At 48.4% G+C, this 27,197-nt stretch overlaps 3 protein-coding genes across 3 annotated transcripts; 2 read left to right on the top strand and 1 right to left on the bottom strand.

Annotated features, from left to right (window-relative positions):
* Nucleotides 1–2,950: 2,950 nt before the first annotated feature.
* Nucleotides 2,951–3,909, top strand: LOC135292534 (zinc finger protein 239-like; the record flags this gene model as incomplete). Its single annotated transcript, XM_064406725.1, has 1 exon — nt 2,951–3,909. A coding segment is annotated over one exon (669 nt), but the record flags the coding sequence as incomplete, so codon positions are not given.
* A 6,816-nt stretch (nt 3,910–10,725) lies between these two features.
* Nucleotides 10,726–15,300, top strand: LOC135292533 (uncharacterized). The gene is made up of 2 exons (XM_064406724.1): nt 10,726–11,995; nt 15,257–15,300. The coding sequence occupies exons 1-2, from the start codon at nt 10,726–10,728 to the stop codon at nt 15,298–15,300; spliced, it is 1,314 nt and encodes a 437-aa protein (XP_064262794.1).
* Nucleotides 15,301–18,757: 3,457 nt separating this feature from the next.
* On the bottom strand, nt 18,758–26,953 carry LOC135292532 (neurofilament heavy polypeptide-like). The gene is made up of 5 exons (XM_064406723.1): nt 26,877–26,953; nt 25,495–25,630; nt 24,884–25,048; nt 21,723–21,949; nt 18,758–19,850 (listed from the first exon to the last, which is right to left on the bottom strand). The coding sequence occupies exons 1-5, from the start codon at nt 26,951–26,953 to the stop codon at nt 18,896–18,898; spliced, it is 1,560 nt and encodes a 519-aa protein (XP_064262793.1). The 3' UTR covers nt 18,758–18,895.
* Nucleotides 26,954–27,197: the final 244 nt, after the last annotated feature.

Genomic DNA, 27,197 nt, shown 5'->3' with positions numbered 1-27,197 from the left:
CCCACAAAGTCTTTTGAAATCCCAATAACGCCCAAAATCCTGATGAAACCCTGCTAATCCCCCAAAAAATGTCCCAAAAACCATAAAAATCCCACAAAATCTCACCTGAAGACCCAAAGAAATCATGACAACAACCAAAAAACCCCACAAAACCCCAAAAAGCCTACCAAAACTCTCAAAAAAAACCTCAAATCCCCAATGAATCCCACGAAAAGCCCTCACAATTCCAGTGAAATGCCTCAAAATCTCCTAGAAATCCCAATAAAACCCCCAGAATTTATGAGAAGCCAAAAAAATCCCAACAAAATCTCAGTAAAACCTCCCAAATTACAAAAAAACTAAAAAAAATTTCAATTAGCCCCCAAACACCCCCAGAACAACACCCCCCCCCAAAGTGCCAATAAAACCCCCAAAATCCAAAGCCCCCCCAAAATCCACAAAACCCCCCAACATTTCCCAGCATGTCTGCAGTCATTTCCAGGCGCCGCCAGTGGCCCCAGGAAGGTGTCAGTTCTCCCAGTGTGATCCCCCAGTCATGCCCAGAATATCCCAGCTGCCTCCAGCATGCATCCAGTCCTGCCCAGTTCCTCCATTCCTGCAGCATGATCCCAGTTTCTCTCAGGTGCTCCCAGTAGCCCAAAGTGTGATCCCAGTCACTCCCTTTCAACCCCAATATGATCCCAGTAAGCTCCAGTTGGATCCCAGTCACATGCCAGCCCTCCCAGTGTGCTCCCAGTATAATCCCAGTTGCTCCCAGTCAGGCCCAGTATGGGGGATGATGTGCAGGGTGTGTTCCCAGTCGCTCTCAGATTCTCCCAGTATTAGTCCAGTCCCTCCCAGTATGATCCAGAGATGAGCCCAGTGTGCTCCCAGTCCCTGCCAGTATGAACCAGATGTGCTCCACATGGTTCCAGTTGCTCTCCTTCACCCTCCCTTTTGTTCCAGTCACTCCCAGTATCTCCCAGTGTATCCCAGGTCCCTCCAGCATGTTGCCAGTCCCTCCCATTATTCCCCAGTATGATCCCATTTGCTGCCAAGCACTCCCAGTCAGCCTCAGTGCAGTGGCACTCAGTGCCAGGATGATCCCAGTCACCTCCAGCATGACCCCAGTTGATCCCAGTATAAGCCCAGTTGTTTCCAATCCCTCCCAGCACACAGCCAGCCACTCCCAGTTGCTCCTGTCATGGTCCCAGTTGCTCCCAGTCACCCCCAGCATAATGCCAGTCACTCCCAGTAGATCCCATTTGCCCCTACCATGGTCTCAATTGCCTCTGCAGGCTCCTGCTCACTCCCAGTATGATCCCAGAATGATATCAGTACAAAGCCAGTACAGTCCAAGTATGATTCCAGTATGATCCCAGAACAAACCCAGTAGAGTCCCAGTCACTCCCAGTATGATGCCAGCAGAGCCCAGTCCCTGGCAGTGCTGCCAGCGCTGGGATCCCGCAGCCCTCTGTGCGTTCCCCGCTCCCGGCTGTGCCGAGAGGAGCCCCAAGGGCTGGCAGTGCCCAGGCAGGCTCCCCAGCAGGGCCCAGTTTGGATGTGGGGCCCCCAGTTGTCGCAGTTTGCCTCTCCTTTTGCCCGGGCCGGCTTCCCCCCTTCTCCGCAGCGGCCGGGAGCAGCCGAGAGCCCCGCGCTGCCCGTGCCGAGCTGTGCCGGCTCCAGCCCCGCTCCTGCCGCGGGCTGCGAGGGCTCCGGGAACGGGGCAGCGAGGGGGTCGCTGCTGCTGCGGGAGGAGGAGGAGGGAGGGAAGGGGAGGGATGAAGGAGGAGGAGGCGGGATTAGGGAGGAGGAGGGTGAGGGGGGGAGATGGAAGAGGAGGGGGAAGGCGGAGAGAGAGCAGCCACAGAAGGAGAAGGAGGTGTGGTTAGGGAGGTGAAGGATTAGGAGGAGGCGGGGGATGGAATAGGAGAAGGGGCAGGAAGAGGAAGGGAAGGAACAGAGGCAGATCAAGGCTGAGCAGCAGGAAGCACGCGGTCGAGCCCTCCGTGCATTCGCAGCCCCCACCTGTGGGATCATCGCCCCCATCGCGCTGGTGAGCGGGCAGGGGGAGCTCGGCCCAGATATCCCGGGGGGTCCCTGGGCTGGGATTTTTTTGGGGGGATGTTTGGAGAATGAAGAAGTGCAAGGCTGAGCGGAAAAGGCCCCTCGTGGGGACATCGGGGGGTGGCGGTGGCGGCTGGCGGCAGAGGCAGCCTGGAGGAGCAGAGCCCTGTGTCCCCCAGGAGCCCAAAGTGGGGAGCCCAGAGAGGGGGGAGCGCCGCCATTGGCGGGAGCCTGCAGAGGCTGGAGAGGGGCAGGGGGGACTCCTTGGAGCCCCTGCAGCCCAGAGCAGAGAATGAGGGGAGAAGGGAGCCCAAAAGGGAGCCCAAAAAGCCCCGGCATCCCTGAATGGGGAGCGAAGAGGGGGCAGCTTTTAGGATTGCTGGGACTGCCAGCAGGCTGGGGAGGGCGGGCACCGAGGAGAAGGGGGACCCCCAATGCAACCATGACCCCAGCAGCTGGGACAGGGGGAACTCCCAAAGAGCAGAGGGCAGGGAGCAGGGGTGGGGAACTCCTGGGGAGGGTTTTTCAGCACTGAATCTTGGTGTTTGGGAGGTTTTCTGCAGCCTAGGTCGCTGGTGACTTGTAGAGATTGACTTGGGCAGAAAGACCTTCAAACTCAACATGCTCATCCATTGTTTTCCCCAAACCAGGATTTCCCATTGTCACTTCTTGTGAGGTAGTGAGGAAGAGGAAGATGTCCCTGGACATGGAGTCAGGTGAGGAGGAAGTCAGTGCCCCTTTGCCTCTCTCTCCTGCTGCATCTCCCAGCCCAGCACAGCAGAACCTCGTGGCAGAGGCCGTTTTGAGCGGCTCCACGGTGCAGGAACCCAACGGGGAGGAAAAGCCCCGGAGATGCCGCACGAGGAGGGGCTGCAAACGCAGATGGCGGGGATCTGAGGGGGAAAGAGCCAGCCTGGGCCGGGAAGGCGGCCGGAGCTGGAGCCAGAGGTCGGAGCTGGTGGTCCATGAGGAGGTTCCTGATGGAGAGAAGCCCCACAAGTGCGAGGAGTGTGGGAAGAGCTTCAGGCACAGCTCCAACCTGATCAGGCACCAGAGGACCCACACTGGGGAGTGGCCCTACGAGTGTGATCAGTGCAGGAAGAGGTTTCAGACCAGCTCTGATCTCCTCATGCACCAGCGCACGCACACAGAGGAGAGGCCCTTCCGCTGCCCCGACTGCGGGCAGGGCTTCAGGCGGAACTCCCATCTTGTCACGCACCGGCGCATCCACACTGGGGAGAGGCCCCACGAGTGTGAGGAATGTGGGAAGAGCTTCACACATCGCGCCAACCTCATCTACCATCAAAAGATCCACTCTGGGGAGAGGCCCTACGAGTGTTCCAAGTGTGGGAAGGGGTTTCGGACCCACTCCCATCTCCTCCTGCACTATTGGAGTCACACAGAGGAGAGGCCCCTCTGCTGCCCCGACTGTGGGAAGGGATTCAGGCAGAACTGCCACCTTGTCAGGCACCGGCGCATCCACAGCGGGGAGAGGCCCTACGAATGTCCCCAGTGTGGGAAGAGCTTCTCCAGCAGCTCTAACTTGACCCAACACCAACGGAGGCACCGGTGAGGGAAGCCCTGCGAGTGCCCCGAGTGCGGGAAGAGCTTTGTGCGCTGCTCCAGCTCCATCCCCCACTGCAGGAGCCACGCTGGGCACAGCCCTGGTGACCCACATTCCCTGTGATCCATGCTGGGAACACACCTGGCTGCTTGTCCTTTTGGTTTGGCCTTGATTTTCTTCTGATTCATCTTTATCCCTTAAAAACAGCCCAAACTGTGTTAAATGAATGACATTGATCAACGATCTCTAAAGTCTCACCATTTCATAGGTGTTCGAGGGGGCACCTGCCTTTGCCCTGTCTTTTGGGGGAAAGAAATGGATTCTGGAGCTTTCTGAAACCAAGACCCGTCTCGTTTGTTCTCGGCACTGGCAGCTGCAGCCTCCCTGGACACCATGGACTCTGGAGAATGGGGGCAGCCAGTGAGAACATGTCCTGGATTGCAAGCTAAGTGTGTGTTCTGTTTGCCATCTGTCAGAGGTGGGGCACTTATCTTCTGTTCATTGGGCAGTTTATCTCTTCCACAACCAATCCTTCATCCAGGAGATAGCTTCTGTCAATAATTATTAATTATTAATTACCTTCTGTTAATGGGCCATTGAGTGCTACTGCATGGCTGATAAAATAACATCATGCCACTGGGAGATGCTCTGCCCAGCGGGAGGAGCCAAGCATTTCTTCCTGGATAGAATCTGAGTTTGGAACATTGCAGCAGCCTTTTCCCACTGGATTGCCAGAGGAAGACCAGGCCCATCTACACCACCACTGGACCTTCAGAGGAAAACTCCACCCTTTTCCAGGATCCCTGCTCCAACAGAGCCACACCTGTCACTGCAGGAGGGCTGCAGCCACCATTCAATGGGACTGCTGCCAGCACCCTGACCCACAGGGTGTCAGGTTGTATTCTGACTCTGTCAGTGGTTTTGGTTTTTTTTTTTGTTTTTGCTATTGCCTTTGTATTTTTAATTTTTGCTAAAAAAGAATTCCTATTCCCATAGCTTTGCCTGAGAGCCCCTTAATTCAGAATTATAACAATTCAGAGGGAAGGAGTTTCCATTTTCCATTTCAGGGGAGGTTCCTGCCTTCCTTAGCAGACACCTGGCTTTCCAAACCAAGACAGGACAGCACGACCTGCACCCCGTAAGTCACCCCCTGATGGCCACACCTTGTGGGACCCCCATCTTGAAGAGGAAGACCCAAGAGCACCATGGCAAGAGGCTGGATTTGAAACATAAACTTTAAGGAAGTTAGACATTTTAGAGGAGCTAAGATTTTAGTTAGAGATAAGCTTTATTGTAATTAATTAAAATAAATAGGTAGGCCTTGATGAAGGTAAGAGTTAGTAATTAACTAATAATGGATTGCTTGTCAACACAATGTTTGGTTAGCTGGGTTTCTAATGAAGACTATAGAAACTGACAGATGGCTTTTAGGAACATAAGACAATTGTGGGCCTCCTGTGTTCTGAAACCAGTTGAAGCCAGGGAATGGGAATTCTACCAAGGGTTCATTTGTCATATTTGCATTGAAAAGGTAGAAAGGTCAGAATGAGGAAGACTTCATTTACTTCCTCATTTTGGGACCCTTCCCATGAAAGGGACCCCGACCCATTTCAAAGAACAAACTACGTATGCCTAATAGATTTTGAACTAATTAGCCTATGAAACGGGGAATGGGATGTACCAAAATTATGAATATGTATTTGTATTTTGGGTATTCAGTAGTTGTATGGATGACAGGACTCTGTAATCACCTGTAAATTGCAGTGTGCATTTGGGAGCTATCCCACACGCCGCCCGGCATCGCAATAAACATACACTTTCTAGCTTTAAACTGTTAGAGAGTTTTTGTCCGTCACAGTTGGATATCAGTGCTAGATCAATATCCATATTTTTTTAATAAATCACTTTGGTGACTGCAGCAGGACATCCTGCACTCTCTGGCCGTGGGGCCCGTGGGGGTCCGGGATCCCTCTGGGCACCCACCCAGGAATTTCTGGGAAGGAGGATCCTGTGATCCTGCTGCCTACGTGGGGAAAGACCAGGTCCTGCTGGAACCACGGACAAAAGGAATGTTTCTCTTTAGGGAAAGGTACCTTATTATATCAGCAGTTAATAGGACGCGGGAGACGTCCCGCCTCAGTGGTCTGGTAACCCGTGTGCCGCAGTGGGGACCAGGGCTCTGGTAGTCCATGCCTCCTAGTGGAGACAATGGCTGTGGTGTTGTGAATTGGGATTGGAGCAGGGGTGGCTCTGGTTTCAATTTGTAGTTTAAAGGTGCACCTCAGTGACTCATTTGGGTGGTTAGTCCGAATCTTTGGGCTGCGAAGGGTCCCATTGTGGGTGGCAGACAATCCTGGTTGTGCCCCCAGCGTTGTGTGTGTGTGTCTGTGTGTGTGTGTGTGTGTGTGTGTGTGTGTGTATTGTAATTGGATCCGTGTTTGTTTGGTGGTTTTGTGATTTTGTGTGTTTAGGTTGTAGATGCACCGTATTTGTTGTGGTTTGTGAGAGTTTGTGTTGTAAGCATTATCATTTGTGTGATTTGGCATGTGTTATTAACCTTTGTAAGTGTTTTTGGGAGTTTTGTAAGCTTAAAGTTGTAAAAGGTCTTTGAAATCCTTGCCTGATTGTGGAGGAACACTGACACTTTTGTTTGGGAGAGCGGACTGATTTCAAGTGTTTGTATTGTGCTTAGATTGTGTTAGAGGGGAAATAGGCTGTGTGTGAGCTTGGACAGCATGTGTTTTTGGATGTAAACTTTTATTTGATGTATGGTCAGGTGAAAAAGGCTTTGTGTGAGTTAAATTTGTTTCCTTAGTAGTTAAAAGAGTGAATGGAAAGCCCACAACTATTCCTGACACAGTCCTGGTGATCAGGCAGTCATTTGTTTCCTGGGTAACCAGAGGGGAGTCCAGACTTTGTAGCCTTGGGATACCTCTTTTTATCTCCCTGTAAAACCCCGAGAGTTTGGTGAGCGCGTGTTTTGATAATTTTATTGGTATGTGAGGTTTGCAGTTGCTAGAGTGTGTGGTAATATTTTAAAGTGCTGATGGTTTACCCCCACCCCCCCAATTCTTGTGGAGGGATTTGTGCTGTGCCCTGGCCAAAGTTTGTGTGATTTTCAGCAGGACCTTGTTAAAACTTTTGTTGTGTTTGGGGTCGTGAAAAACCCCTGTCTGTTTCTTTTTTGTGAGCCTAAACTATTAGTGTTAGGAGTCAGGTTGTCAGCAAGAAAAGGGAAATTCAGTTTAGCGGCTTTGGTTGTATGCAGAAAACAGAGAGCCCAGAAGTAGTGCTGGCAGAGGTAGCTGAGAGACTTCTTTGGTGCCCAGATACGCAGCTGAACTCTGTGTTCTGTAACATTTTCCACCAAAGGGTGAGAGAAATTTGGTTAGCAGTCCAAAAAGCTTCGGAATGGGTTACAGTAGTGCCTCACACAGCTCTTGGTGCAGCGTGGAATCGTCAAATTTCTGCCAGAACTTGACTGATACTTTGCAAGGTTTCCATCTGTCCTTTGGTTACAGCATGACAAGAGATACGCTTTGCTTTCAGCTGCACACTGTCTACAGTGTATGAAAAGTTGCTTCCAATTTTTAAACATATTTTAATAGGAATACACCTGGAGCAAAGCTTAACAGAGGACCTGATTTAATAAATTATTAGTAACCTGCAACTTGGGTGGAGTACCTAACTACATGGTGTGGTTTCATTAGATTGAATCAAAAGGAGTTTTCCCACCCCTTTTTTGTAGAACTACAAGTTCTTTCCCTAACAGCTGCTGCTCTGAACCCTGCCCTTGAAGGCCTGCTAACCCTTTCTTTTTTTAGAGAAAAGGAGAAAATTAATTAACAAGCTGTTTTATCCCTTTTGTTTGCTAGCACAACTATATGAGCAGGAACAGGAGGCACAGGAATGGAGAACCTGGTTCAGGGGTATTCCCCTGCCCAAGGAAAGATTGCTGCTGTGATCTGTGGATCGTGTTTCGGTGTGCAGTCTGTCAGGACTCGTGGGTCTGGCAAGGGTACAGGTGGTTAATACGTAAGACTGGAACTTGTCTCTCTGTTATAAAAAGGAACAAAAAGCTGCCCAGATAACTATATGAATTTTGTTGGCAATTGGTCAAGAGTTACGGGATAGCAGTAAAATATTTGAGTTGTTGGAAAATGGGGTTTCAGGAACATTAAAGAAAGCAGTGGAAATTTTTAGAGTTGAGTGTTGCCAGTATATTTTTGTACCAAGGGAATACCAAGTGAAATTTAAGAACTGGGATAAGATCAAAAGACATTGTGAAAAAGAGGATCCTAAACATGGGGGCAAATGAAAGCAAAGAGATTCCCAGAGGAAGCCCTTTAGGGTGTATGTTAACACACTGGAAAGAGCTGGTGGGCTATGGTGGCAGTGAAACTAAAAGGGAACTTGTCAAACTTTCCACGTAGTGGTGGCCACTCTATAGACTTGATGGAGGAGTGAAGTGGCCAGCAAATGGTACACTGGACTATGAGACTCTATTACAGTTCATGCTTTTCCTTAGGTGGGAATAGAAGTGGCAAGAGGTGACTTATGCTGCTATGTTTTTCAGCCTTTGAAATCACCCTGAGTGGCAAAGGGATTGTGGGATTAGGCCTCCATCTGATCCACTGGTATTGGCTCTTGAGAAGGATAATAAAGCTAACAGGGAAAAGCTGAAACAGGGTTGTAGCACGTGCTCCATGCAACAGAGATCTTAGAACAAGAGACAGTAGAGGCACTTTTAGCACCCCCTAGAAAGCAGGAAGGAGGCAGGGTAGAGGAACAAGTAAAATTGGAACCCTCACCAACTTTAGCCTCCCCTAACTTGTCTTCTGGTTCATCTGCCCTGGGAAAAACAGTAATTGAGGGAGGGGTTTCCCCACCAACTCCTGAATTAAGGGAACCATGGAGGCTTTACCCACCATTGCCTAGTAGTGATAGTGAATGGGATGAATCTGAACCAAGTCCTGAGCCTTCCCTGCAAGGTCTGATAGCATCAAGGGCCAGAAGGCAAACCAGACTGAACCCACCCCCACAAACAACTAGAAAGCAAACTAAAGGACTCATACAAGCACCCTTAAGGCAGGCTATAACCTCTAATGGGGAACCAAGGATGATTAAGGTCCCCTTTTTCTCAGTGGATTTGGAGGCTTGGGAAAAGACTGCTAAGGGTTATGGGAATGACCCAATAGGGGTTGCTAAAAGGGTGAAGTTTATGGCTAAGCAGCATTTACCTGATTGGGCAGACATGCAGTTACTGCTTGATGCCTTAACAGAAACAGAGAAGCAGTTGGGTTTGAAGGTAGCCAAGGATTTAGCTGAAGACACTTGTGCAGCAGCACAAGAGGATATCAAAGATGTGTTTCCCCTTCAGGATCCAATGTGGGATCCCAATGAACCCGATGAATGGGCACAGCTTAAGAGATACCAAGACTTTGTAGTAAAAGGACTAGAATGAGCAATTCCTAAAACCATAAATTGGTCAGCCTTATGTGCTGTTAAACAAGGTCCTACTCAAACACCTTCTGAATTTTTGGATCACCTCTGGGACACGATGCGGCGATATACCACCCTGGACTCTGGATTGGATGAAGGAATACAACAACTAATAAATTTATTTTTCGGACAATCCACAGGAGATATCAGGTGGAAACTTCAGAAGATCCGGGGCCCAAATAGCTGAGGCTTGGAGACTCTATTGGATGAAGCATGGAGAGTGTTTAGTAATCGGGAGGGAGGATATAAACCAGGGATGAAGAAATTAGTAGCAGTAGTAAGGGCGGGAGAAAAGGAGAAACGTGAGCAAGACCTGCCAAGACAAGGACCACCCAGAGTGGGAAAAGATCCATGTGCATTTTGCAAGAAATTTGGACACTGGAAAAACCAGTGCCCAGAATGAAGAAGGGGTGATGAACAGAGAAAAAGCGATTGGGGGTTGGGGGAAAGGCTGGTTGCTCATGTGAAGGAGGACTGAGGAGGACAGGAGGGCCCTACCCTAGGGGACCCTCTGGTTGTAGTTAAACTGGGGAACAAGGAAAAGGAAGTGGAATTTGTAGTGGACACAGGGACAACATTGTCAGTGTTGAATAAGGTCCTGTACCTCTAACAAATGATTATGTTATGGTAAAGGGGGCTACTGGTCAATCTGAAAGAGCATATTTTTGCAAACCATTAAAGTATAAATTGGGAAAGCAATGGGAGATTCATCCATTTTTATATATGCCTAATGCTCCATCTGCACTTTTGGGCAGGGATCTGCTAGAGCAGCTGGATGCAAAAATAATATTGAAAAATGGAGAAATTAGTTTGGAGGTGAAGGACCAACAATATGTGGAGCTGTTAAGCCTAATGTTAATAATCAAAGAAATTGAAATTGTAAGTGAAGAAGAGAAAAACTTCAAGAAAATAATGGATCAAATATTCCCTGGTGTATGGGCTTCTAATATACCAGGGAGAGCAAAGAATGCATTGCCCATACAAATTAAGCTCAAGGAAGGGGAACAACAAGTAAGGGTTAAAAAATACCTCCTAAAGAAGGAAGACAGAGAAGGGACTAGCAAAATCATAGAAAACGTTTTGCTAATAGGACTGTTAAGAGAGTGTCAGTCTGATTTCAATACCCCCATTTTGCCAGTAAGAAAGCCTGATGGGTCATACAGGTTAGTACAAGACCTAAGGGCTGTTCTCAAAGTAACTGAAGACTTGTATCCAGTAGTTGCTAACCCTTATATTTTATTAACTCCTTTAACACCTGAACTAACCTGGTTTACCATTTTAGATTTGAAGGATGCCTTCTTATGCCTCCTTCTCTCCGAGGCCAGCCAGAAAATTTTTGCATTCAAATGGGAGAACCCCAAAACTGCACGGAGGAAGCAGCTCACATGGTGTGTATTACCACAGGGGTACAAGAACTTCCCACTGTATCTGGGGAGCAACTTGCCAAGCATTTAGAGTCTTGGAAACCTCTACCAGGAGAAGGGCAGTTGCTGCAGTACGTGGATGACCTCCTAACAGCCACCCAGACCCAGGAGACACGCGTGCACTGGACGGTAAGCCTCCTAAACTGTTTGGGCCTGCACGGGTATGGAATATCCCAGAAGAAAGCCCAGATGGTGAGGCAAACAGTCATTTGCCTGGGTTATGAGGTGAGTGCTGGTCAAAGGACCTTGGGGCAGGATGGCAAAGAAGCAATATGCCAGACCCCGAGCCCTCAGACACTGAAGGAACTGAGAACCTTTTTAGGCATGACAGGGTGGTGCAGCCTGTGGATTTCTAACTATGGGTTACTTGTTAAACCTCTATATGCCCTGATCAGGGAAGGGAGCAGAGATCTTCAGTGGACAAAAGAAGCAACCCAAGCCTGTGACCAACTAAAGAAGGCCCTCATGTCAGCTCCGGCTCTAGGACTTCCAGACGTGAGTGAACCATTTTTCCTGTTTTCCCACGAAAAACAAGGGATTGCCCTGGGAATATTAGCAGAGAACTTAGGCCCGTACCAGAGAGCAGTGGCCTATCTCTCCAAACAGCTGGACACGGCAGCTAAAGGATGGCCAGGGTGTCTCAGAGCTGTTGCAGCAGTGGCAGTGAACATCCAGGAAGCACACAAATTCACCCTGGGCCAGAAAATGACTGTGCTGGTATCCCACACGGTGTCTGCAGTCCTTGAGGCAAAAGGGGGACATTGGCTCTCCCCACAGAGGTTTCTGAAGTACCAAGCTATACTAGTAGAACAAGATGATGTTGAAATTGTGGTAACTCACATTGTGAATCCAGCTTCCTTCCTCAGTGAGAGTATGGGAGAAGCAGTGATCCATGACTGTCTGGAGACCACTGGAGCCACTTTCTCCAGCTGCCCGGATCTGAAGGACACCCCACTTGAAGATGCTGAGACCTGGTTCACTGCTGGAAGCAGCTATGTCATCAGTGGAAAAAGGCACCCTGGATATGCGGTTACCACAAGCAGAGAGGTAATAGAGTCTGGACCTTCACCAGCAAACACCTCTGCACAGAAGGCTGAAATAATCACCTTAACTCGAGCCTTAGAGCTGGCAAAAGGAAAAGAGGTTAACATCTACACGGACTCAAGATACACGTTTGGGGTGGTTCATGCACGTGGAGCCATTTGGAGAGAGAGAGGACTGTTGAATTCACAAGGGAAGAATATTAAACATGCACAAGAGATACTGAGACTACTAGGTGCAGTACAACTACCTGAGAAGGCAGTCATCATGCACATTAAGGCACAGCAAAAAGTGAGCTCTGAATTGGAAGAAGGGAACATGCTGGTGGACAGAGAGGCAAAAGACGCAGCCAGAGGTGAGGTATTTGAGGAGACAGTGGAGGCAACATTGATCCCAGATGGAAACATTTCTATTGAAGGTAAGCCAGTGTACAATAAAAAGGATAAGAAACTTTTTAAGGCAAAAAAAGCAAATTATAATCAAGAAGGACAGGCTGTAACAGAGGAAGGGAAACTTGTAGCGCCTTCCTATTTGCTGTGGTCATCAGTGCAAAAAGAACATGAAAAAACACTCTGGGGAGTAGATGCCCTGTACAACCATTTGAAAGGAAAAATTATGGCCAGGAAACTCCAGGGCACAGTAATACAGGTAACTCGTCAGTGTAGTCTTTGCCTCTGAACTAATCCTAAAAACATCCCAAAGCCTAAAGTTGGACAAATTGGGAAAGGCTGCGGACCTGGGCAACAGTGGCAAATCGATTTCACAGAATTACCCAGGAAGGGGGGATATCATTACCTCTTGGTATTGCCTGATACCTTTTCAGGTTGGCCAGAAGCTTTCCCTACTAGGACAGCTAAAGCACGAGAGGTAAGCAAAGCACTGTTGCAAGAAATAATCCCGAGGTTTGGGGTTCCAGCCACCATATCCTCAGACAGAGGGCCGCATTTTGTTTCCAAAATTGTGCAAGAAATTAGCCACCACCTGGGGATAGACTGTGAGCTGCATACCCCATATCATCCTCAATCGAGTGGCCAAGTGGAAAAGATGAATCATTTGATTAAGCAACAAATTGTGAGATTGGGACAAGAGGCAAACCTACCTTGGCCCCAGGCTCTTCCATTAGCATTATTGCCAATTTGGACAAAACCAAGGACAAGGGAAAATTGAGCCCCTTTGAAATATTATATGGGAGACCATATGCAATTCAAGAAGGAGCCACACCTACACAAATAGGGGAGGAAACCCTACCCGAGTATATGATAGCCCTGAATAAACAACTGAGAGGAACTGCAAAATATGTGGCTGGAGCTCAAAACAGAGATTTGGATGGACCAGTACATGATGGACAACCTGGGGATTATGTGTATGTTAAGTCTTTGGCAGAAAAGACCCTGGAACTGCAGTGGGAAGGACCATTCCAGGTGCTCCTCACTACCTTTACTGCATTCAAGATCAAAGAACAGCAGGCCTGGATCCATTACTCCCGAGTGAAGAAAGCCCCTGAGGAAGTCTGGAAACTGATGCCAGGTGACAAAGAACTGAAGCTGAAGCTCACCTGGAACCGTGAATATATGGACTTAGAGAAATCATGGACATGATGGAGAAGGTGGTAACTATTATAGCCATTGCCATGGTTGTAACAGGAGCCAGTGCCATACCGCGCAGGTACAACGTAACTGGGATGTACCGGTGCCAAGGGAGGGCCTGTGATCCCCACTCTCGTAGGGCCCTAAATGAGATCCTGAAAGTCACAAATGCACGTTTGTGGGAAGGGAGAAATGTTTGGGGATGTAGCTATGCATTTGTGCAAGGTGGGTTGCAAGAGGCTTACCATCCACCCATGAAACTCATTCAGATTAGCTCTGAATGCTGTGACAAATGTTTGAGTAAGTGCCCTAAAAATAGAAGGGTGTGCAATAAGAGAGTATGATCTTGACTTTAGCATCACTCAAGTGTGCACTGAATATCAGAAGAACAAGATCAGAACTCCCCCACTAACACAAAAGAAAGCTGTTCCTACCCAAAGGCCAATTATTCCAGAAGCAGAAGTGCAGCCTGTAGTTCCTGTGATTACTAGAATTGGGCCGTATGCTATGAAGAAAACAAGAACTCAGAGACTGCTGGTTAATCCAGAATGGTCTCTGAAGCGAGTAGAAATGGGAATACAGGTAAATGCTTTGGACATTCAACTAGAGTGTGCCCCATTTCTAAATACAGAAATATGCCTTTTTTCTAAATACAGAAAGTGGAGTTGTAGCAGGCCCAGGGCCTGCAATGCCTCCATGGCATTCAGCAGCCTAAGACAGGAAATGCCTGGTCATGATGACTGGACCTAAGAAGCCCCTCTTCCACCCTCGGACCCTTGCTTATCTCTCTAAGCCCACAGCTCACTTTCGCCTCGACCCTCACTATTGGATTGTTTCTAAAACTCCTGTACCCTATATAAAGCCCTACTTCTGCCCTGTTCTGCAGAAGAGCTGTCCCTGAGACCTTGTCAGAAGACATCAATAAAGACATCTCTGTGGAACCTCACACAGCCTTCTCCTCTCTCTGCCAGCATCTGCCAAAGGCACTCAGCAAGCCAAGAGCTGAAATCACAAATGAGCTGAGAATCACTGAAGAGCTGAGCTTGGTGAGACTGCCTGCAGCTCTGGGGCCTGCCTGAGGGGCCCGGACAGGTCATGCTGAATTGGACTTCTCTGTCTTGGGCTGCCACAGCAGCCGGGGCCGGGGAGACCCCGAAACGCCGGAGTCGCCTCAGGGACAAGGTGGGCATCGGGCACAGCTGGGACTCCATGGTCTCACACAGCTTTCCCAGCCTGAATGATTCCATGAGTCTGGGATTCTATGAAGGCATGATTCAAAACAGATTTGAACTCCAAATCTACCATATACAAATATTACAAAGGTCAAAATTCACGTGAAAGAAATTAAAGATGATTCTTTAAGATTGAAAGAATCGTATGTCAATGTTGCATATAGGTAAACCCTATAAAAGAAGAGCCTTGTTACCCTTGTAAAATGATGGCTCAGGCCTGCTGCTTGGGCTAAGTACAGCTAACAGCTAGCCTGACAAGTTCCTGTGAGAAAGGAATTTGCACCTGTGAGAGGAAAGACTTCTACCCACATCTTCTATGCAGGAGACAAGAATGGAAACCGCGTTAGAGAGAGGAAAGGTTTTGACTGACACCTACATGAGCAACTACTAACCAATGAACTGAGTTGCACTAAGTTACTAAGCAATTAAAATGAAACACAATGCCTTCAGAAAACCATAGAAATATGAACTGTGAAGAATAAAGATGGGCTGTTGTGCATGAAGAAATAGGTGTCTTGCCTGTCTCTACAGCGACATGTAAAGACAGCACTGCATGAACTGCCCTTGGGTTTAACATCTTCAGTGAAAAGTTAAACTGGGCCTCTCTATTAAGAAAGGGTTGTTGGTTCAAATGTCCTTGTCCTTGAAGAGAATTCAAAAGCCTTCATAGATATGTTCCTGCTTCTGTAAATACAAACACCTTCATGTTAACATGTGGAAATATATTCTGATTATCATTATTGACAGGCCAATGGAAGAGAAAAAATAATCAGATTTTGTAGGCTGACTTCTTCCCTCTAATACCTGGCCTTTCTGGCTGAGATGCCAGACTCATGAGCACACTGCTTAATTCTTTTTCAGTTCAAGATGATGCAGAGTTGCGAGAAAAGCTGTGCCTCCAGTGAGGCCTGGCCTTGTACACATGTAGTAAAAATGGTATTTCTGAGTTTGAGGTTTCTCAAAAGACAGATCTTGGCCTTGGAAATGCAACTCTCAGTCAGTGACTGTTGTCAGAATGTGCAATAAAATGCAGCTTGTGCCTCTTCTGTGTTTATCTTTTGTGTGCAGGTTGTAGGGTTTGTTGTGTGTTGCTGCTTTTCCCCTGCTCTTTTCCCCGCAGTGTTTGGGGAGCAGAGGTGCAGCGGCCCCGGGAGGGCTGTGGCAGCCGAGCCGGGCCAGCCCCGGCGGGCTGGATTCACGGCCGCAGGGCCCTGCTGGGAGATGGAAAATGAGATGATTGGCTCTGGCAATTAAGGGATGAATACTGTGTGAATATTGAGAGAAGCTTTATTGGTGTACAGTTATGTCATTGCAGTTTAGATGGCCTCTGTTCTCCCCATAGTTTCCCTCTGGGCAGTGCCTTCCCTCTCCCCTGTGGGCGGCACAGGCCCCGCTCTGGCCCAGAGCTGTGTTTGTGTGCCTTGAAAACGTGGTGCTCTAGGGTTTTTAAAAGTTTATTTTAGTTTCTGACTAAATTCTGATTGTTTTATGTAGTTTTACAGTTACTGGAGAGATTGAAAAGCGGTAAATGCAGGGCCTTATTACCTATCAAATTTTAACATGGTCTGATCTCTTTAACAAGAATGCTAACACATTTGCCATATAAAATGATGCCAGATACTGTCACTAAAAGCTGTTGAGTTGTTCAGCAATATGCTAAATTGCACATTATTATATTTATTTCCCAGTAACCCTGCACTTTGAAAAGTCTTACTGAATTTCTGTTTCCATGGAATTTGCAGTTACCATGGGTTTTACTCATAACTGATTTACTTCGAATTCTAATATGCTTGTTACAACTTTAATCCCTCCAGCAGACCATCATGCTGTTATTTCACTTACAGCTTGTTCACCTTTAAGTTGTCTTTTTGTGTTAATAACCTTAGACTGAGTTACATCATGTCATATCTATAACTTTTAAGAATGTTCGTTTGAATTCTGTTAAATTAAGGCCAAATATTGTAACGCTCAGTTACCTTCTTGAATAAGGCTAAGTTTTATTAAGTAAATTTTGGTAGATTTTATAAATGTTAAGATTCAGTTTTACGTCATTTCAGCAATGATCTATTCCAGCTTTTTATGGATCCAGTTATGTTCGGTATTAATAGTAATTAACATTGAGTTCTCTTGAGTGTGCTTTTTGTTCCACTAAGGTGATAATGAAATTATGTTTATTAATTTGAAATCCTTTTAGAACTGGGTTTTATTGAGTTCATCTTGTTAAGCTCTATTGATGTCGAAAGGAATTTATATCAGGTTTGAGTGTTATTTAATCTGAGATATCATAAATTTTATGAGTGAGCTGTTCAGTGTTTCCTTTGTTGCATTTTTTCTGTCATAAATACATTCATGTTTCTATTCCTGTTTTTATAGCCAGCTTTTCATATGTTTTACCATCTTTTGGTGTAATTATCTACAAGACACGTGTCATTTCAGGATCCTTCTTTTGTTCTCTAGCTACTCATGTATCTCTTAGACCAGACTACCCCTCTGGCTGGGCTCTGCACTGGGGCTCCATGGTTTGACCCAGTGCTGCCTCATGATTTTCAAGTATTTTTCAGAGTTCCAGGAAATGATATCTCAGCTTTGTCAGAAGTCTTCTCTAAACTGATGGTATTGTGACATCTACTCTAAGCAATCAGATGCAGTCCCAATTGTTATTACAGAACCACTCCAACAGTTTGCTGTGTTTAAAGCATCTCCATGCTGAGGAGATTTTGGAGGAGACGGCTATTGGATGATTCATCAGTCTTTCACCCCTAGACCTTTACTCCTAAGTGCTATTCTTAGGAGCCTTGTTTAAAATTACATTTAGGGAATTCTCTCCCACTTAGAGCTTGGGTGGTGGCCAGGCCTTAGCTCTACCTGGACAGGAATTTGCCAACAGACCCAGATGTTTTCTGCATCAAAACTAGATTGGAGTTGCTTTGACTTTGCAATTTCACCGTCTGTACATGACAGTTGAACTATTTTTAAAGGGAGCTTGGGAATTATGATCTGGAAATAATTATCCAAGTCCCCACTGAATCGAGGTTTGTCAGCTGTTTGCAGACTCTGGGATGATGGTACATTATTTCAGAGATTTCTGTTTATTTCATTCCACCTATGTTGTTAGTTTTGTCCGCTATTTGAAATATTCCCGATCGTTGTATCTAAATTATTCCTAATTGCTCTAAGTTTCTTGTCTACTACGTGTATTATTTTACTACGCTGTTTCTTCATACTCATAACAAAAGACATGCATCTCATTCTTAAAAAAACAAAAAAGAAGAGGAATGAACGCCTTAAGAACATTCAAATAATGCAATATGTACATGAGAAATTTGGACGACTAACATTTTGAATCATGCAATATTTACATTAGAAACTTGGAAAAAAGGTCATCCCATCTAAATCCCAGTGGAGTGTCCCACAGGGAAGCCTAATTGATTCATTAACTTCAGGAGAAGAGATGCCTGTGTTTTATCACCAACAGCTCAAAGCAGTCACCTGTTCATTCCATCAGATACTGATCAGCTCTGAAGAAATGAGGCCCAGTGGAAAGAGAAATAACCTCATCCCCTTGCAGCCTTTGTGGCCAGAACAGGAACAGGAGTAGGACTGCCAAGACACAGCTGTGCCTAGAAACTGACAGAGGCAATTGGCCAACAAAAGCCTCATGGCATCATCATGGGACAGTGCTCCTCCCAACCTTCTTCAGTTCTTCCCTGTTCCAGCTGCAGAAGGACATTCAGTGATGTCCAAGATCAACATTTCCAGCTAATGGACCTTCTCCTACTTCTCAGCTAATTGGAAACAATGGTCATTTCTTTCCATTTCCCAAAGAGACATTGGACATTATTCTTTTGTTTGCTCATGCTGCAAAACCCTGTGTCAATGACTTGACAGAATTGGGTAAGTTTTGTTGATTGGAACTGGTCTTTTATGTATCTTATCCCACATCTAACAGATAACCAGTGATAACCTTCATGAGATCATACCCTCCCAAGAGTGAGCTGTTTCAACATCAGAACATAGGAGCCTTTTTTAAATGAACAAAAAGGGGGAGATGTCAGAGACAGGTAGAATAATGATAAAAGAAAGGCCTTATGAAACCAGGCCTTCTTCTGCTATATTAACAGCTGGCCTGTCATCTCTTCTAAGTGCAGCTAAGCAGTCACAAGTTCCCATGTGAAGTTATTTTGAGAATGAGACTTGGTGAACAATCTGATCTGAGGGTGAAAAACAAATGCACCTGCAAGAACAAGGGATTTGTCCCATGAGAATCAGTGAAGAGAATAGGTAACAACACGAACAATACAACAGAGAGATTTGATGCACAAGTAAAATATATTTTATTATCCAACAGAATAACTGGCATAACTAGTAATAAGAAATCGATTAACTACCTAAAGTTGCACATTAGGTTTGGCAAACTGTATAAAATAAGTTGTGTGAATAAAATAAAGAGTTCTTCTCCAGCTCAGCTGGGTTCTCTGGGATTTTGGTTCCTCCCTTCTTTCAGGCTTTGGCTTCCCCCTTCTTTGGGGCTTTGGGTTCCTTCTTTTTTGGTGCTTTGATTTCCTTCTCTGGGATTTTGATTTCCTTCCTCTCTGGGAATTTGGTTTCCTTCTTTTCTGGAGGTTTGCTTCTCTTCTCTGGAGATTTGGTTTCCTTCTTTAGAATTCTGATTTCCCTCTTTACTAGGGCTTTGGGTTCCTTCTTCTCTGGGCTTTTCATTTCCTTCTTCTCTGTGGCTTTGCTTTCCTTCTTTGGGCTTTTGATTTCCTTCGTCTCCGGGACTTTGGTTTCCTTCCTCTCTGGGAATTTGGTTTCCCTCTTTTCTGGAAGTTTGTATTTCTTTTCTGGGAGTTTGTTTTCCATCTTCTCTGGGGCTTTGTTTTCCTTCTTCTCTGGGAATTTGGTTTCCTTCCTCTCTAATGCTTTGGTGTCCTTCTTCACTGGGGCCTTGCTTTCCTTCCTCTCTGGGAATTTGGTTTCCTTCTTTTCTGGAGGTTTGTATTTCTTTTCTGGGAGTTTGCTTTCCGTCCTCTCTGGGGCTTTGGTTTCCTTCTTCTCAGGGAATTTAGTTTCCTTCCTCTCTAATGCTTTTGTGTTCTTTTTCTCTGGGGCCTTGCTTTCCTTCTTCTCTGGGGCTTTGCTTTCCTTCCTCTCTGAGATTTTGGTTTCTTTCTTTTCTGGATGTTTGTTTTTCTTTTCTGGAAGTTTGTTTTCCATCTTCTCTGGTTCTTTGATTTCCTTCCTTGGTGGGATTTTGGTGTCCTTGTTCTCTGGGGCCTTGCTTTCTTTCTTCTCTGTGGGTTTGGTTTTCCCCTTCTCTGCTTTTGGAGGTTCCTTCCCCACAGAGACACCCTTCTTTTCTTTCTTCTGCTTCTCTTTCTCCTTCTGCCTCTCTTCCTCCTCCAAGGCTTTTGCCTCCTCCTCAAGCTTTGGAGACAGCCGCTTCAGCTCCCTTCTGCAGACAAAACAGAAAACATGGCTGAGAGTCACCACCAGAACCTTGGGCTGACTCGTCCTGGCTGGCCCTGCACTTCATTCCTTGACCCTGAGGCCAGGCAGCAGCGCCAGACCATTTCCGTGAATTCTCCTCAACCCACAGAGGTTGGGAACATCCCAAGGGAGGGCAGTGGTGGAAGGGCACCTCCAGGACCAGCCAAACCTGAGCCTTGCCATCAGAAGGGCTTGACTGTGCAAGCTCCCTCTCCAGGCACAGCCAGACACCTCCAGCCCACTGCCAAAGGCTGATCCACCAGCTCTCTGCGCTGTGCCTGAAAACGCCCTTTGTCTCTTGACTTCCCAGTTTCAAGCAGAGCACAGAGTGCCAACGTCTGCTGATCTCTCCTGCAATTCTTACTCAGCTCATTCAGCTCCCTTCTCCCTGGGCACAGCTGAAGCAAGAATTTAAAGAGTTCAGATTTCACCTGAGGCTTAGAAGCAATTCACATTGATCAGGATGTCAGTTAGACAGGTAGACCATAGGTTAATGATGATTAGATGCTTAAGCCAGAGCTGATTGTTATATTATTTACCATGATGAGCTTCTTGATAGAAGGAAGTGGAGTAAGTGAACTGTTAGAAGAACATACTGAAACCCGTAGAACAATGGTTAGCACCTGGGCTTTATGTCAATCAGTCACTAAGCAGGGGACCTTGGATGGTGCCAGAGGGTCACAGAGACCTGATGAAGACATTCCTGACTTCATCCCTTAAGACCACTGGCCCAATAGGAGACCACCAACCCAATTCCAGAGAAGAATTGCACAGGTGTGAAGGACTAATGACCTCATTTTAATACAGAGCAGGGAGGGGAAGTGCTGGGGTTGTGCACATATGTTGTATGTAAGATCCTGGGAAATAAAGAGAGGGCAAAGAACCTTGTACAGCACGGTCACGCCTTGTAGGGACGACTCTGGTGCCACCCACCAGGGTTAATAAACATACCACTTTCTAACTTTAATGAGTTAGAGAGTCTCTGTCCATGAGCCTCGGTATTAATGACTCATAGCCTGATCCTAAATGAGAATAATCCCATCAGTCAGAAAGCAAAGGCTGGAGGAACTGCTCTCCTGCAAGACAGGCTCTTGTCAGCCAGATTTCCTGCTGGAAGCCAGCTGTGACCAAGCCAGCTGGTGCTGTCTGCCATGGAAACCATCTGAAGCAGCCTCGTCCCTCTCCTCCCCATGAAACCAACTTCAGCCTGGCCTGAAGGAAGTCCTGATGCACAGGCTTGCTTTAAGCAGCCCCCACTCCCAGCTGCACACTTTGCCTGTGTGTCCTGAGCTGGGCTGCCTTGCTGGAGCAGAGCTTCTCCTGTGCTTGCCCACTGCTGCAGCTGAAGGGGAGCCTCAAGGACAGGAGCTTTTATGGCTGCTGTCCCACCATCAGGAGAACCCTGGCAGATCAGCACTGCAAGGACTTCATCTGTGGCAGCACCAGCACCCAAACCAAGGTTTGGTGTGTGCCCCACGCCTGCCCACACCACAATCCCACTGTTTTGGTGAAGAAGGGAGATGATGAAGAAGATGTGACTCAACACCATGGAGCTAAAGACACCTCTAGAGGCAGTGCCAAGGCAGGGCCAGAGCCCAGCTCCCTGAAGGCAGCATCTGAGCCAGGAGGGCTCACCACTAAACTAGAGAAGAAGATGCTCTGTCCCAACAGAAGAAGGTGCTTCCTCTCTTGGGAGCCAGGGAGCCAAGAGTGGCCATCCCTGTGCTGCTTCTGGCCTTTGCTATGCAGCACCTCTGAGCTCAGAGTCCTTGGAGCAGGGAAGCCCTGCAGGGACAGTAACCCATGGAGAGCAGGAACCCATGGCAGGCTTACTCACCTCTCCCTGAGAGGTGCCCCAGAGCCACAGTTGATCTCCTGGGGGCTCGGGGAGCAGCTGACACGTGAGGCCTCCCCGGGCACCAGCACCTCGGAGCTGGGGCCTCCCTCCATGTGGCACAGCGCCGTGGCACTGGAGATGCTGTTGAGGTGGCCAGAGAAGGGCAAGGAGACCTGCTGGCTCTCTCCTGGCTGCAGCACACCTGACACTGGCAGGATACTGGAAGCCTGCATGGAAGACAGGAGAGATGGAGCTGTTGAGCGTGAAAATGGATGCAGAAGAGCATCTTGGAGCAAAGTGCAGCTGCAGCCAGAGGGGCCTATTCCCCAAACACTGCCAGAATCACCCTGATCTCATCCTGCATCCATGCCACTGACCAGTGCAGGGACCATGGGGAAAATCTTCTCCCATCCTCATGGGTCAATGCATTCATGAGTACATGACATGAAAGTGAACTGGGATGTCTCCTGGCACTAGAAATTCTCTCTGATGCACAACTTGCCTTGAAAAAGTTTCAAAACTTACTGCTTTTAGAAAAGGAGGAGACTCAGAGTGAGAGCTCTTGGAGCTGAGCAAAGGACTCCCAGCCCAGCTCATCTGACTCCTGAGGCTCTTCCCCTCTCTCTCTGATTTAAATGCTGCTTCCTCAAGGTGCTACAGCAAAAGCTCCTGCAAAACCTTCCTCTGGACCACCTGAGGAGTTGCAGGGGGAGCAGTGCCCTCCATAGGTGCTGCACAGCGTCCTTGGGCAGCCCCACAACGTGTCCTGCATGGCCTCTCCAACAACCAGCTGCTCCAGCAGCACTTTGTGCTGGGCCTGCAGGGATGGGAGGTCCCTCTGTGGCCAATGCTCAGGGCCACCAGTGGCACTGGCAGCTCCAGCCCTGCTTGCCAAACTGCCAGTGTGCAAGGGAGACAGATTCCCTCTTCCCTTCTCCGCTTCCAGGGCAGCGTGCGGTGCGCCCACGGAGCACCTGAATCCCTCCAGGCCTGCTGGGAGGTGAGGGTTTGCAGGAGCTTGTGGTGGCACCTGAAAAACAAGCCATTCCCTACGCCTGCAGGAAGAGACAGCCACTTTGCCAAGTCTCAGTTTGTAAGACAGCTTCAGGGCCAGCAGTGCAAGAGCAGCTCTCGGGTGACAGCAGAGACCTGCAAACAGGGAGTCTGGCTGGGCTGGGAAGAGGGCACATGGAGATCAGGACTCATCCCAGCTTGCTGTGGCAAGGAAGCTGCAGCTCTTCCCATCATGATGCAGATAAAAGCCTCATCTTGCATTGGGAAGGCAACAAGGCAAAAAATGCCACACTCAACACAGGCCTGTAGGATCTGAGTGAGCTTCTCCAAGGAAAACTCTCCTATTTCTCCCTGCCACTCCCCCATGTCCAGCCACTGGCCCTGCTGCCCAGCCACTGTCAGGGCACAGGACAGCAGGGCAGCAAAAAGGGAGCTCAGCAGGAGCATGACTTGCTGGTGGCAGGCTAAGGAGGCAGCACAAGCAGTAGGTGTACAAGAAAATCTACCTCTGCTCCTGAAGACTGGGTCAAATCCTGCTCTTCAGTCAGGGCTGTGGCTGCCTCCTGCTTTCCAGCCTTGAAGTGCCTCCATCGAGACGCTGGGCAATCCAAACATGTTCTCATCTCCTTTGGTGGCTGGGGATTGAATTTAGGTGGGTGAAGCTCATCTCTGGAAAAGAAGATAACTGTGAACAGAGACCTGCAGTGGGAGGGAGGGAGGGACACCTGCACCAGCAGCTCCTGGTCAGGATGCAGCCCCTGGCTGGCTGCTGGCACCTTGAACTGAGAAATGCTTTGATCCAACCCTTCCCAATCCAGGCTGGAGCAGGTCTGCTCTAAAGGCAGCCCAGGAATGACCCTGAGCTGCTGCAGCAGCTGCAACTGCTTGCACTGAGGAACTGCAGAGGACAGGGATGAACACCTTGTGGGCATGCAAAAAGCACAGTGGGAGAGGAAAAGACAGAGAAGGCAAGCAAAAAGGGCAGATTTGAGACATCCAGGGGCAGACACAGGCAGCACAGCCAGCACAGCCCCCCCAGGGCCCAACGCCAGAAACTCTGCAGCTCCAGCAGGTATTTATCAGGAATGTTTCCCTGACACTGCTGGGGGCTTGGCTGACATTTTCCAACACTCCCAGGGGACTCAGGTGGCATTCCCCATGCATACAGACATACATACATCAGCTGTAGTGCTGGGGTCCTGCCAGACTCCATCAGCCTTGGGCTTGGGGAGGTTTCTGCCAGCCGTCCAGAGCTCCATAACTTTTTTCTCTGTCCCAGGAAACAGGCAAGAAAGATTTTAAAAAAGAAAAACAAACAAACCAGAACAGGGAAAACTAAAAAACCTTAAACAGCTCATCCCTGCTCAAGGTATTTCTTTAGGGACAGCTACCACTCTCCAGCTGAAATGCTGGGCTTTTGGGAAAAAAGAAAAAGATAATTACATGTTCACCTCCAAATTTAAAAGGATCAAGGTAAGAGAACCTTTCCAACTACAAAGGATTGGCCCAAAGGTAAAAGCTCTGCAAGAAATCTCTAGTTATGGCCAGGCTGACAGTTAAACAACTGGTTCCTCTGGTGGGGAGAAACCCTCCTCTTTAAGGTAAGCAGCCTCAGAGTTGAAAGAAACTGTTCTGTCAAACTTCAGGCTCCCTGGCACAGCCTGCATTGCCTGTCCTTCCTGTTCACTGATTTACATGCAGTGCCACAATGGCCCAGGTTCAGATGTTTGGTGCCATTCAGGGAATTTGCCATTGTCATTTCCTTATGTTTTAATCTAAGTTTCAATCCTTGCAACCACTCTTGAAATGCCAGCCTTCCTTTTTTTTACAGAAAGCTCAAGGTTCCCAGAAGTCTTCTGACATCCTCTTTTGCGCTCAGAGAGATGCCATTTTCAAACAGATGTTTCCAAAGTTAACAGCATTTTCAAGAGTAATGCACTAAAGTGACCCTGGATTCCAGCTCAGACCAACGACGTTCTGTGCCAGACACTGAGATTACCACCCGTGAGGCACGAGCTGTTTGTGCCACCCATCCCTCCTGGCCTTCTCCACAGCAGCCTGTGCCTGTTTTCCCCGGCAGAATCCCTGTGCCCTTTGCAGCCTGCCAGGAGCAGCTGCACAGAGGCACACATCTCCCTTGCACTCACCAGTGGGTTTCTCTCATCCCCGAACACGCCGATGAGAACATTGGTGCGATGCGTGCCCAGCGCCTGCACTTCCACCAGCACTGGGATCTCTGCAGTGCTGTGAGGCTGGACAATCCCACAGGGCTTGGGGCTGGAGTAGAGCACAGCAGAGTCCTCCTTGCGTTTCTGCAAGAGACACAATGAAATGCAGCTTCAGAGGCACCTCTGAAGAAACTTTACACTCCCTAACATCCACCGCAACAGCAACTGACACACGTGTTTAAAAATGCCCAGGACAAAGGTAAAAGGCACAAACAAGATGCAAGAATTGTAGGCTTAGCATTCCCAGGGGATCCTGCCAGGAGACTGCCAGCACAGGCACTGGTGTCTGTGGATGCAGCAGCTTTCACAGCCCTCTAAGATCTCCCACAAGAAAACACCCTGAAGACTAGAACATCAACTGTTCCCTCAGCAGGTTAAACTGCATCCTCAAGTTTACATTCGGGTAGGATCCTGTTCTCAGCAGATCTTTAAGACTGAATAGAAACCAGCAAGGTCACGTCCAAACCCTTTTTCCCCCGAATAAGCTCCTCAATAATATTTGAGAGGGGGAGGTGGATGGGATGCCAAACCTGTTCAATAAGCCCGTAGCAGCCAGGCAGGTGGCTGGGATTCCTAATGATGAACTTCTTCTCGTAGGGCACCTTCAGGAGGCACTCATCATACTGCAGCACGTGGGGGGACACTTGCAGCTTAGGAACAAGACATCTGGACAAAGAGATGAGCCCAGGGGAATCAGAGATACTGAGAGAATGGAGAACATTTACCCCCAAAGATTGTAAAACAGAGCATAACACATTGGTCACTGTCAAATGGGCATTGAACAGCCCTGCAGTGATAAATTGCCTTCTACGTCTTCCCACTCCAACAGGTCTTGTCAAGGAGGGGCAAACCCTGAGAGGCAGCAGCCAGAGGCTGCCAAGTGCCCCAGGCAGAGCACTTTGTCCCACAGCTGCCTCAGCCCCTCCTTTCCCCAGGAAGGCTTGCAAGGACTCCTGTAACACTCCCAGTGACCCATGAGCTCTGGGGGAGCCTTCCCAACAAGGACCAGAGCTCACTAATGCTCAAGGAACACACAACTCCAGTGTCCCAGGAAAAATGACTCCCTTCTCTGCCATGGTGCTGTTGCCCTGCCTGGGAACTCAGCTGCTTGCCCCAGCCTTGGAGGGCACGAGACACCAGCTGCCCTCCAGAGTGGCTGATCAGCCCCTCCCAGGCCCTACAGCTCCCTGGCTCCTTCCCTCCACAGCTCCAGGCACTGACTGTCCCCAGCCCACCTGCTTGACAAAATGCCAGCCCAGGCACTGCCTGGATGGCTCTGCCTGGGAGAGGAAACAGCCCCAGGGAACTGCATCCCTCCTGGCATTCCACTGACACCCACAGCAGCACAGCAGGATGGAATTCTGCTGCAGCAACAACCACTTTTGCTCTCAACCCTGAGAACATTCAAGCTCAGAGTGGGAAGCAGAGGGAAGGAGAAAATCTAGAGCTGAGCTGCCACACCAAGGGCTGCTTTCCCCTCCTGAGACCTTGCCCTCAGCACTCTTGCTGACAGCCACTTCCCCCCTGCCACGTGCCCTCATGAACAGAACCAGAGCCTGGCTCTCAGCAGGCTGCTTGCTGTGTCCCAAACCAATGCACGGTGCTCGCACCCAGCACAACTCCACCTCTTGCAGCAAGAAGGAGAGGAGGCCCTGGGGAAATTTGTTCCACCTCAAGCACCAAAAGCCAGGCCAAGAAATGATCTCATTCCTGGTGCCTTCAGAAAAGGGCCCAGGACCCTGCTGGGCTGGGAGCAGGGCTGCTTTTCACCACAGGCTGCTGTCCAAGCTCTGCTCTTCTCATGCCCAGCTGGCACAACATGAGCTCATGAACCAGCACTTCTCCTTGGCAGCTGCAGCCAGCAAAGCCTGGGCAAGGCAGGGGCTGGGGGAGGCCAGGCAAGGGCTGGTACCTGGCTGTGATGACCAATGATGCCACTCCCTTGCCAAAACCCTCCAGATCCACCAGCATTTTCCTGTAGAACTCCATCACCGAGTTGGAACACAGGGTCACCTGGTGGAAGAGAAGAACAGGAAATTCTTCCGTACAAAAGCTCATTATCCACGTGTGATATCCTCCAGCCCTTGAGGGAAGATTTTGTCTTAATTCTGCTGCTGCTCCATGTGTAGAGCACAGTCTCAAAGCAACAAAAGCCTTCTGGCAATAGCAGATGTCTTAAACACACCTTGCTATCAGGGCATAGCTCAGCTACATTAAAACATTAGACTAAAGC

Source organism: Passer domesticus, unplaced genomic scaffold (assembly GCF_036417665.1).
Source record: "Passer domesticus isolate bPasDom1 unplaced genomic scaffold, bPasDom1.hap1 HAP1_SCAFFOLD_37, whole genome shotgun sequence".
Classification (NCBI taxonomy): Eukaryota; Metazoa; Chordata; class Aves; order Passeriformes; family Passeridae; genus Passer; species Passer domesticus.
Note: the sequence above shows the minus strand (reverse complement) of the source record. Positions and strands in the feature narration are given on the sequence as shown.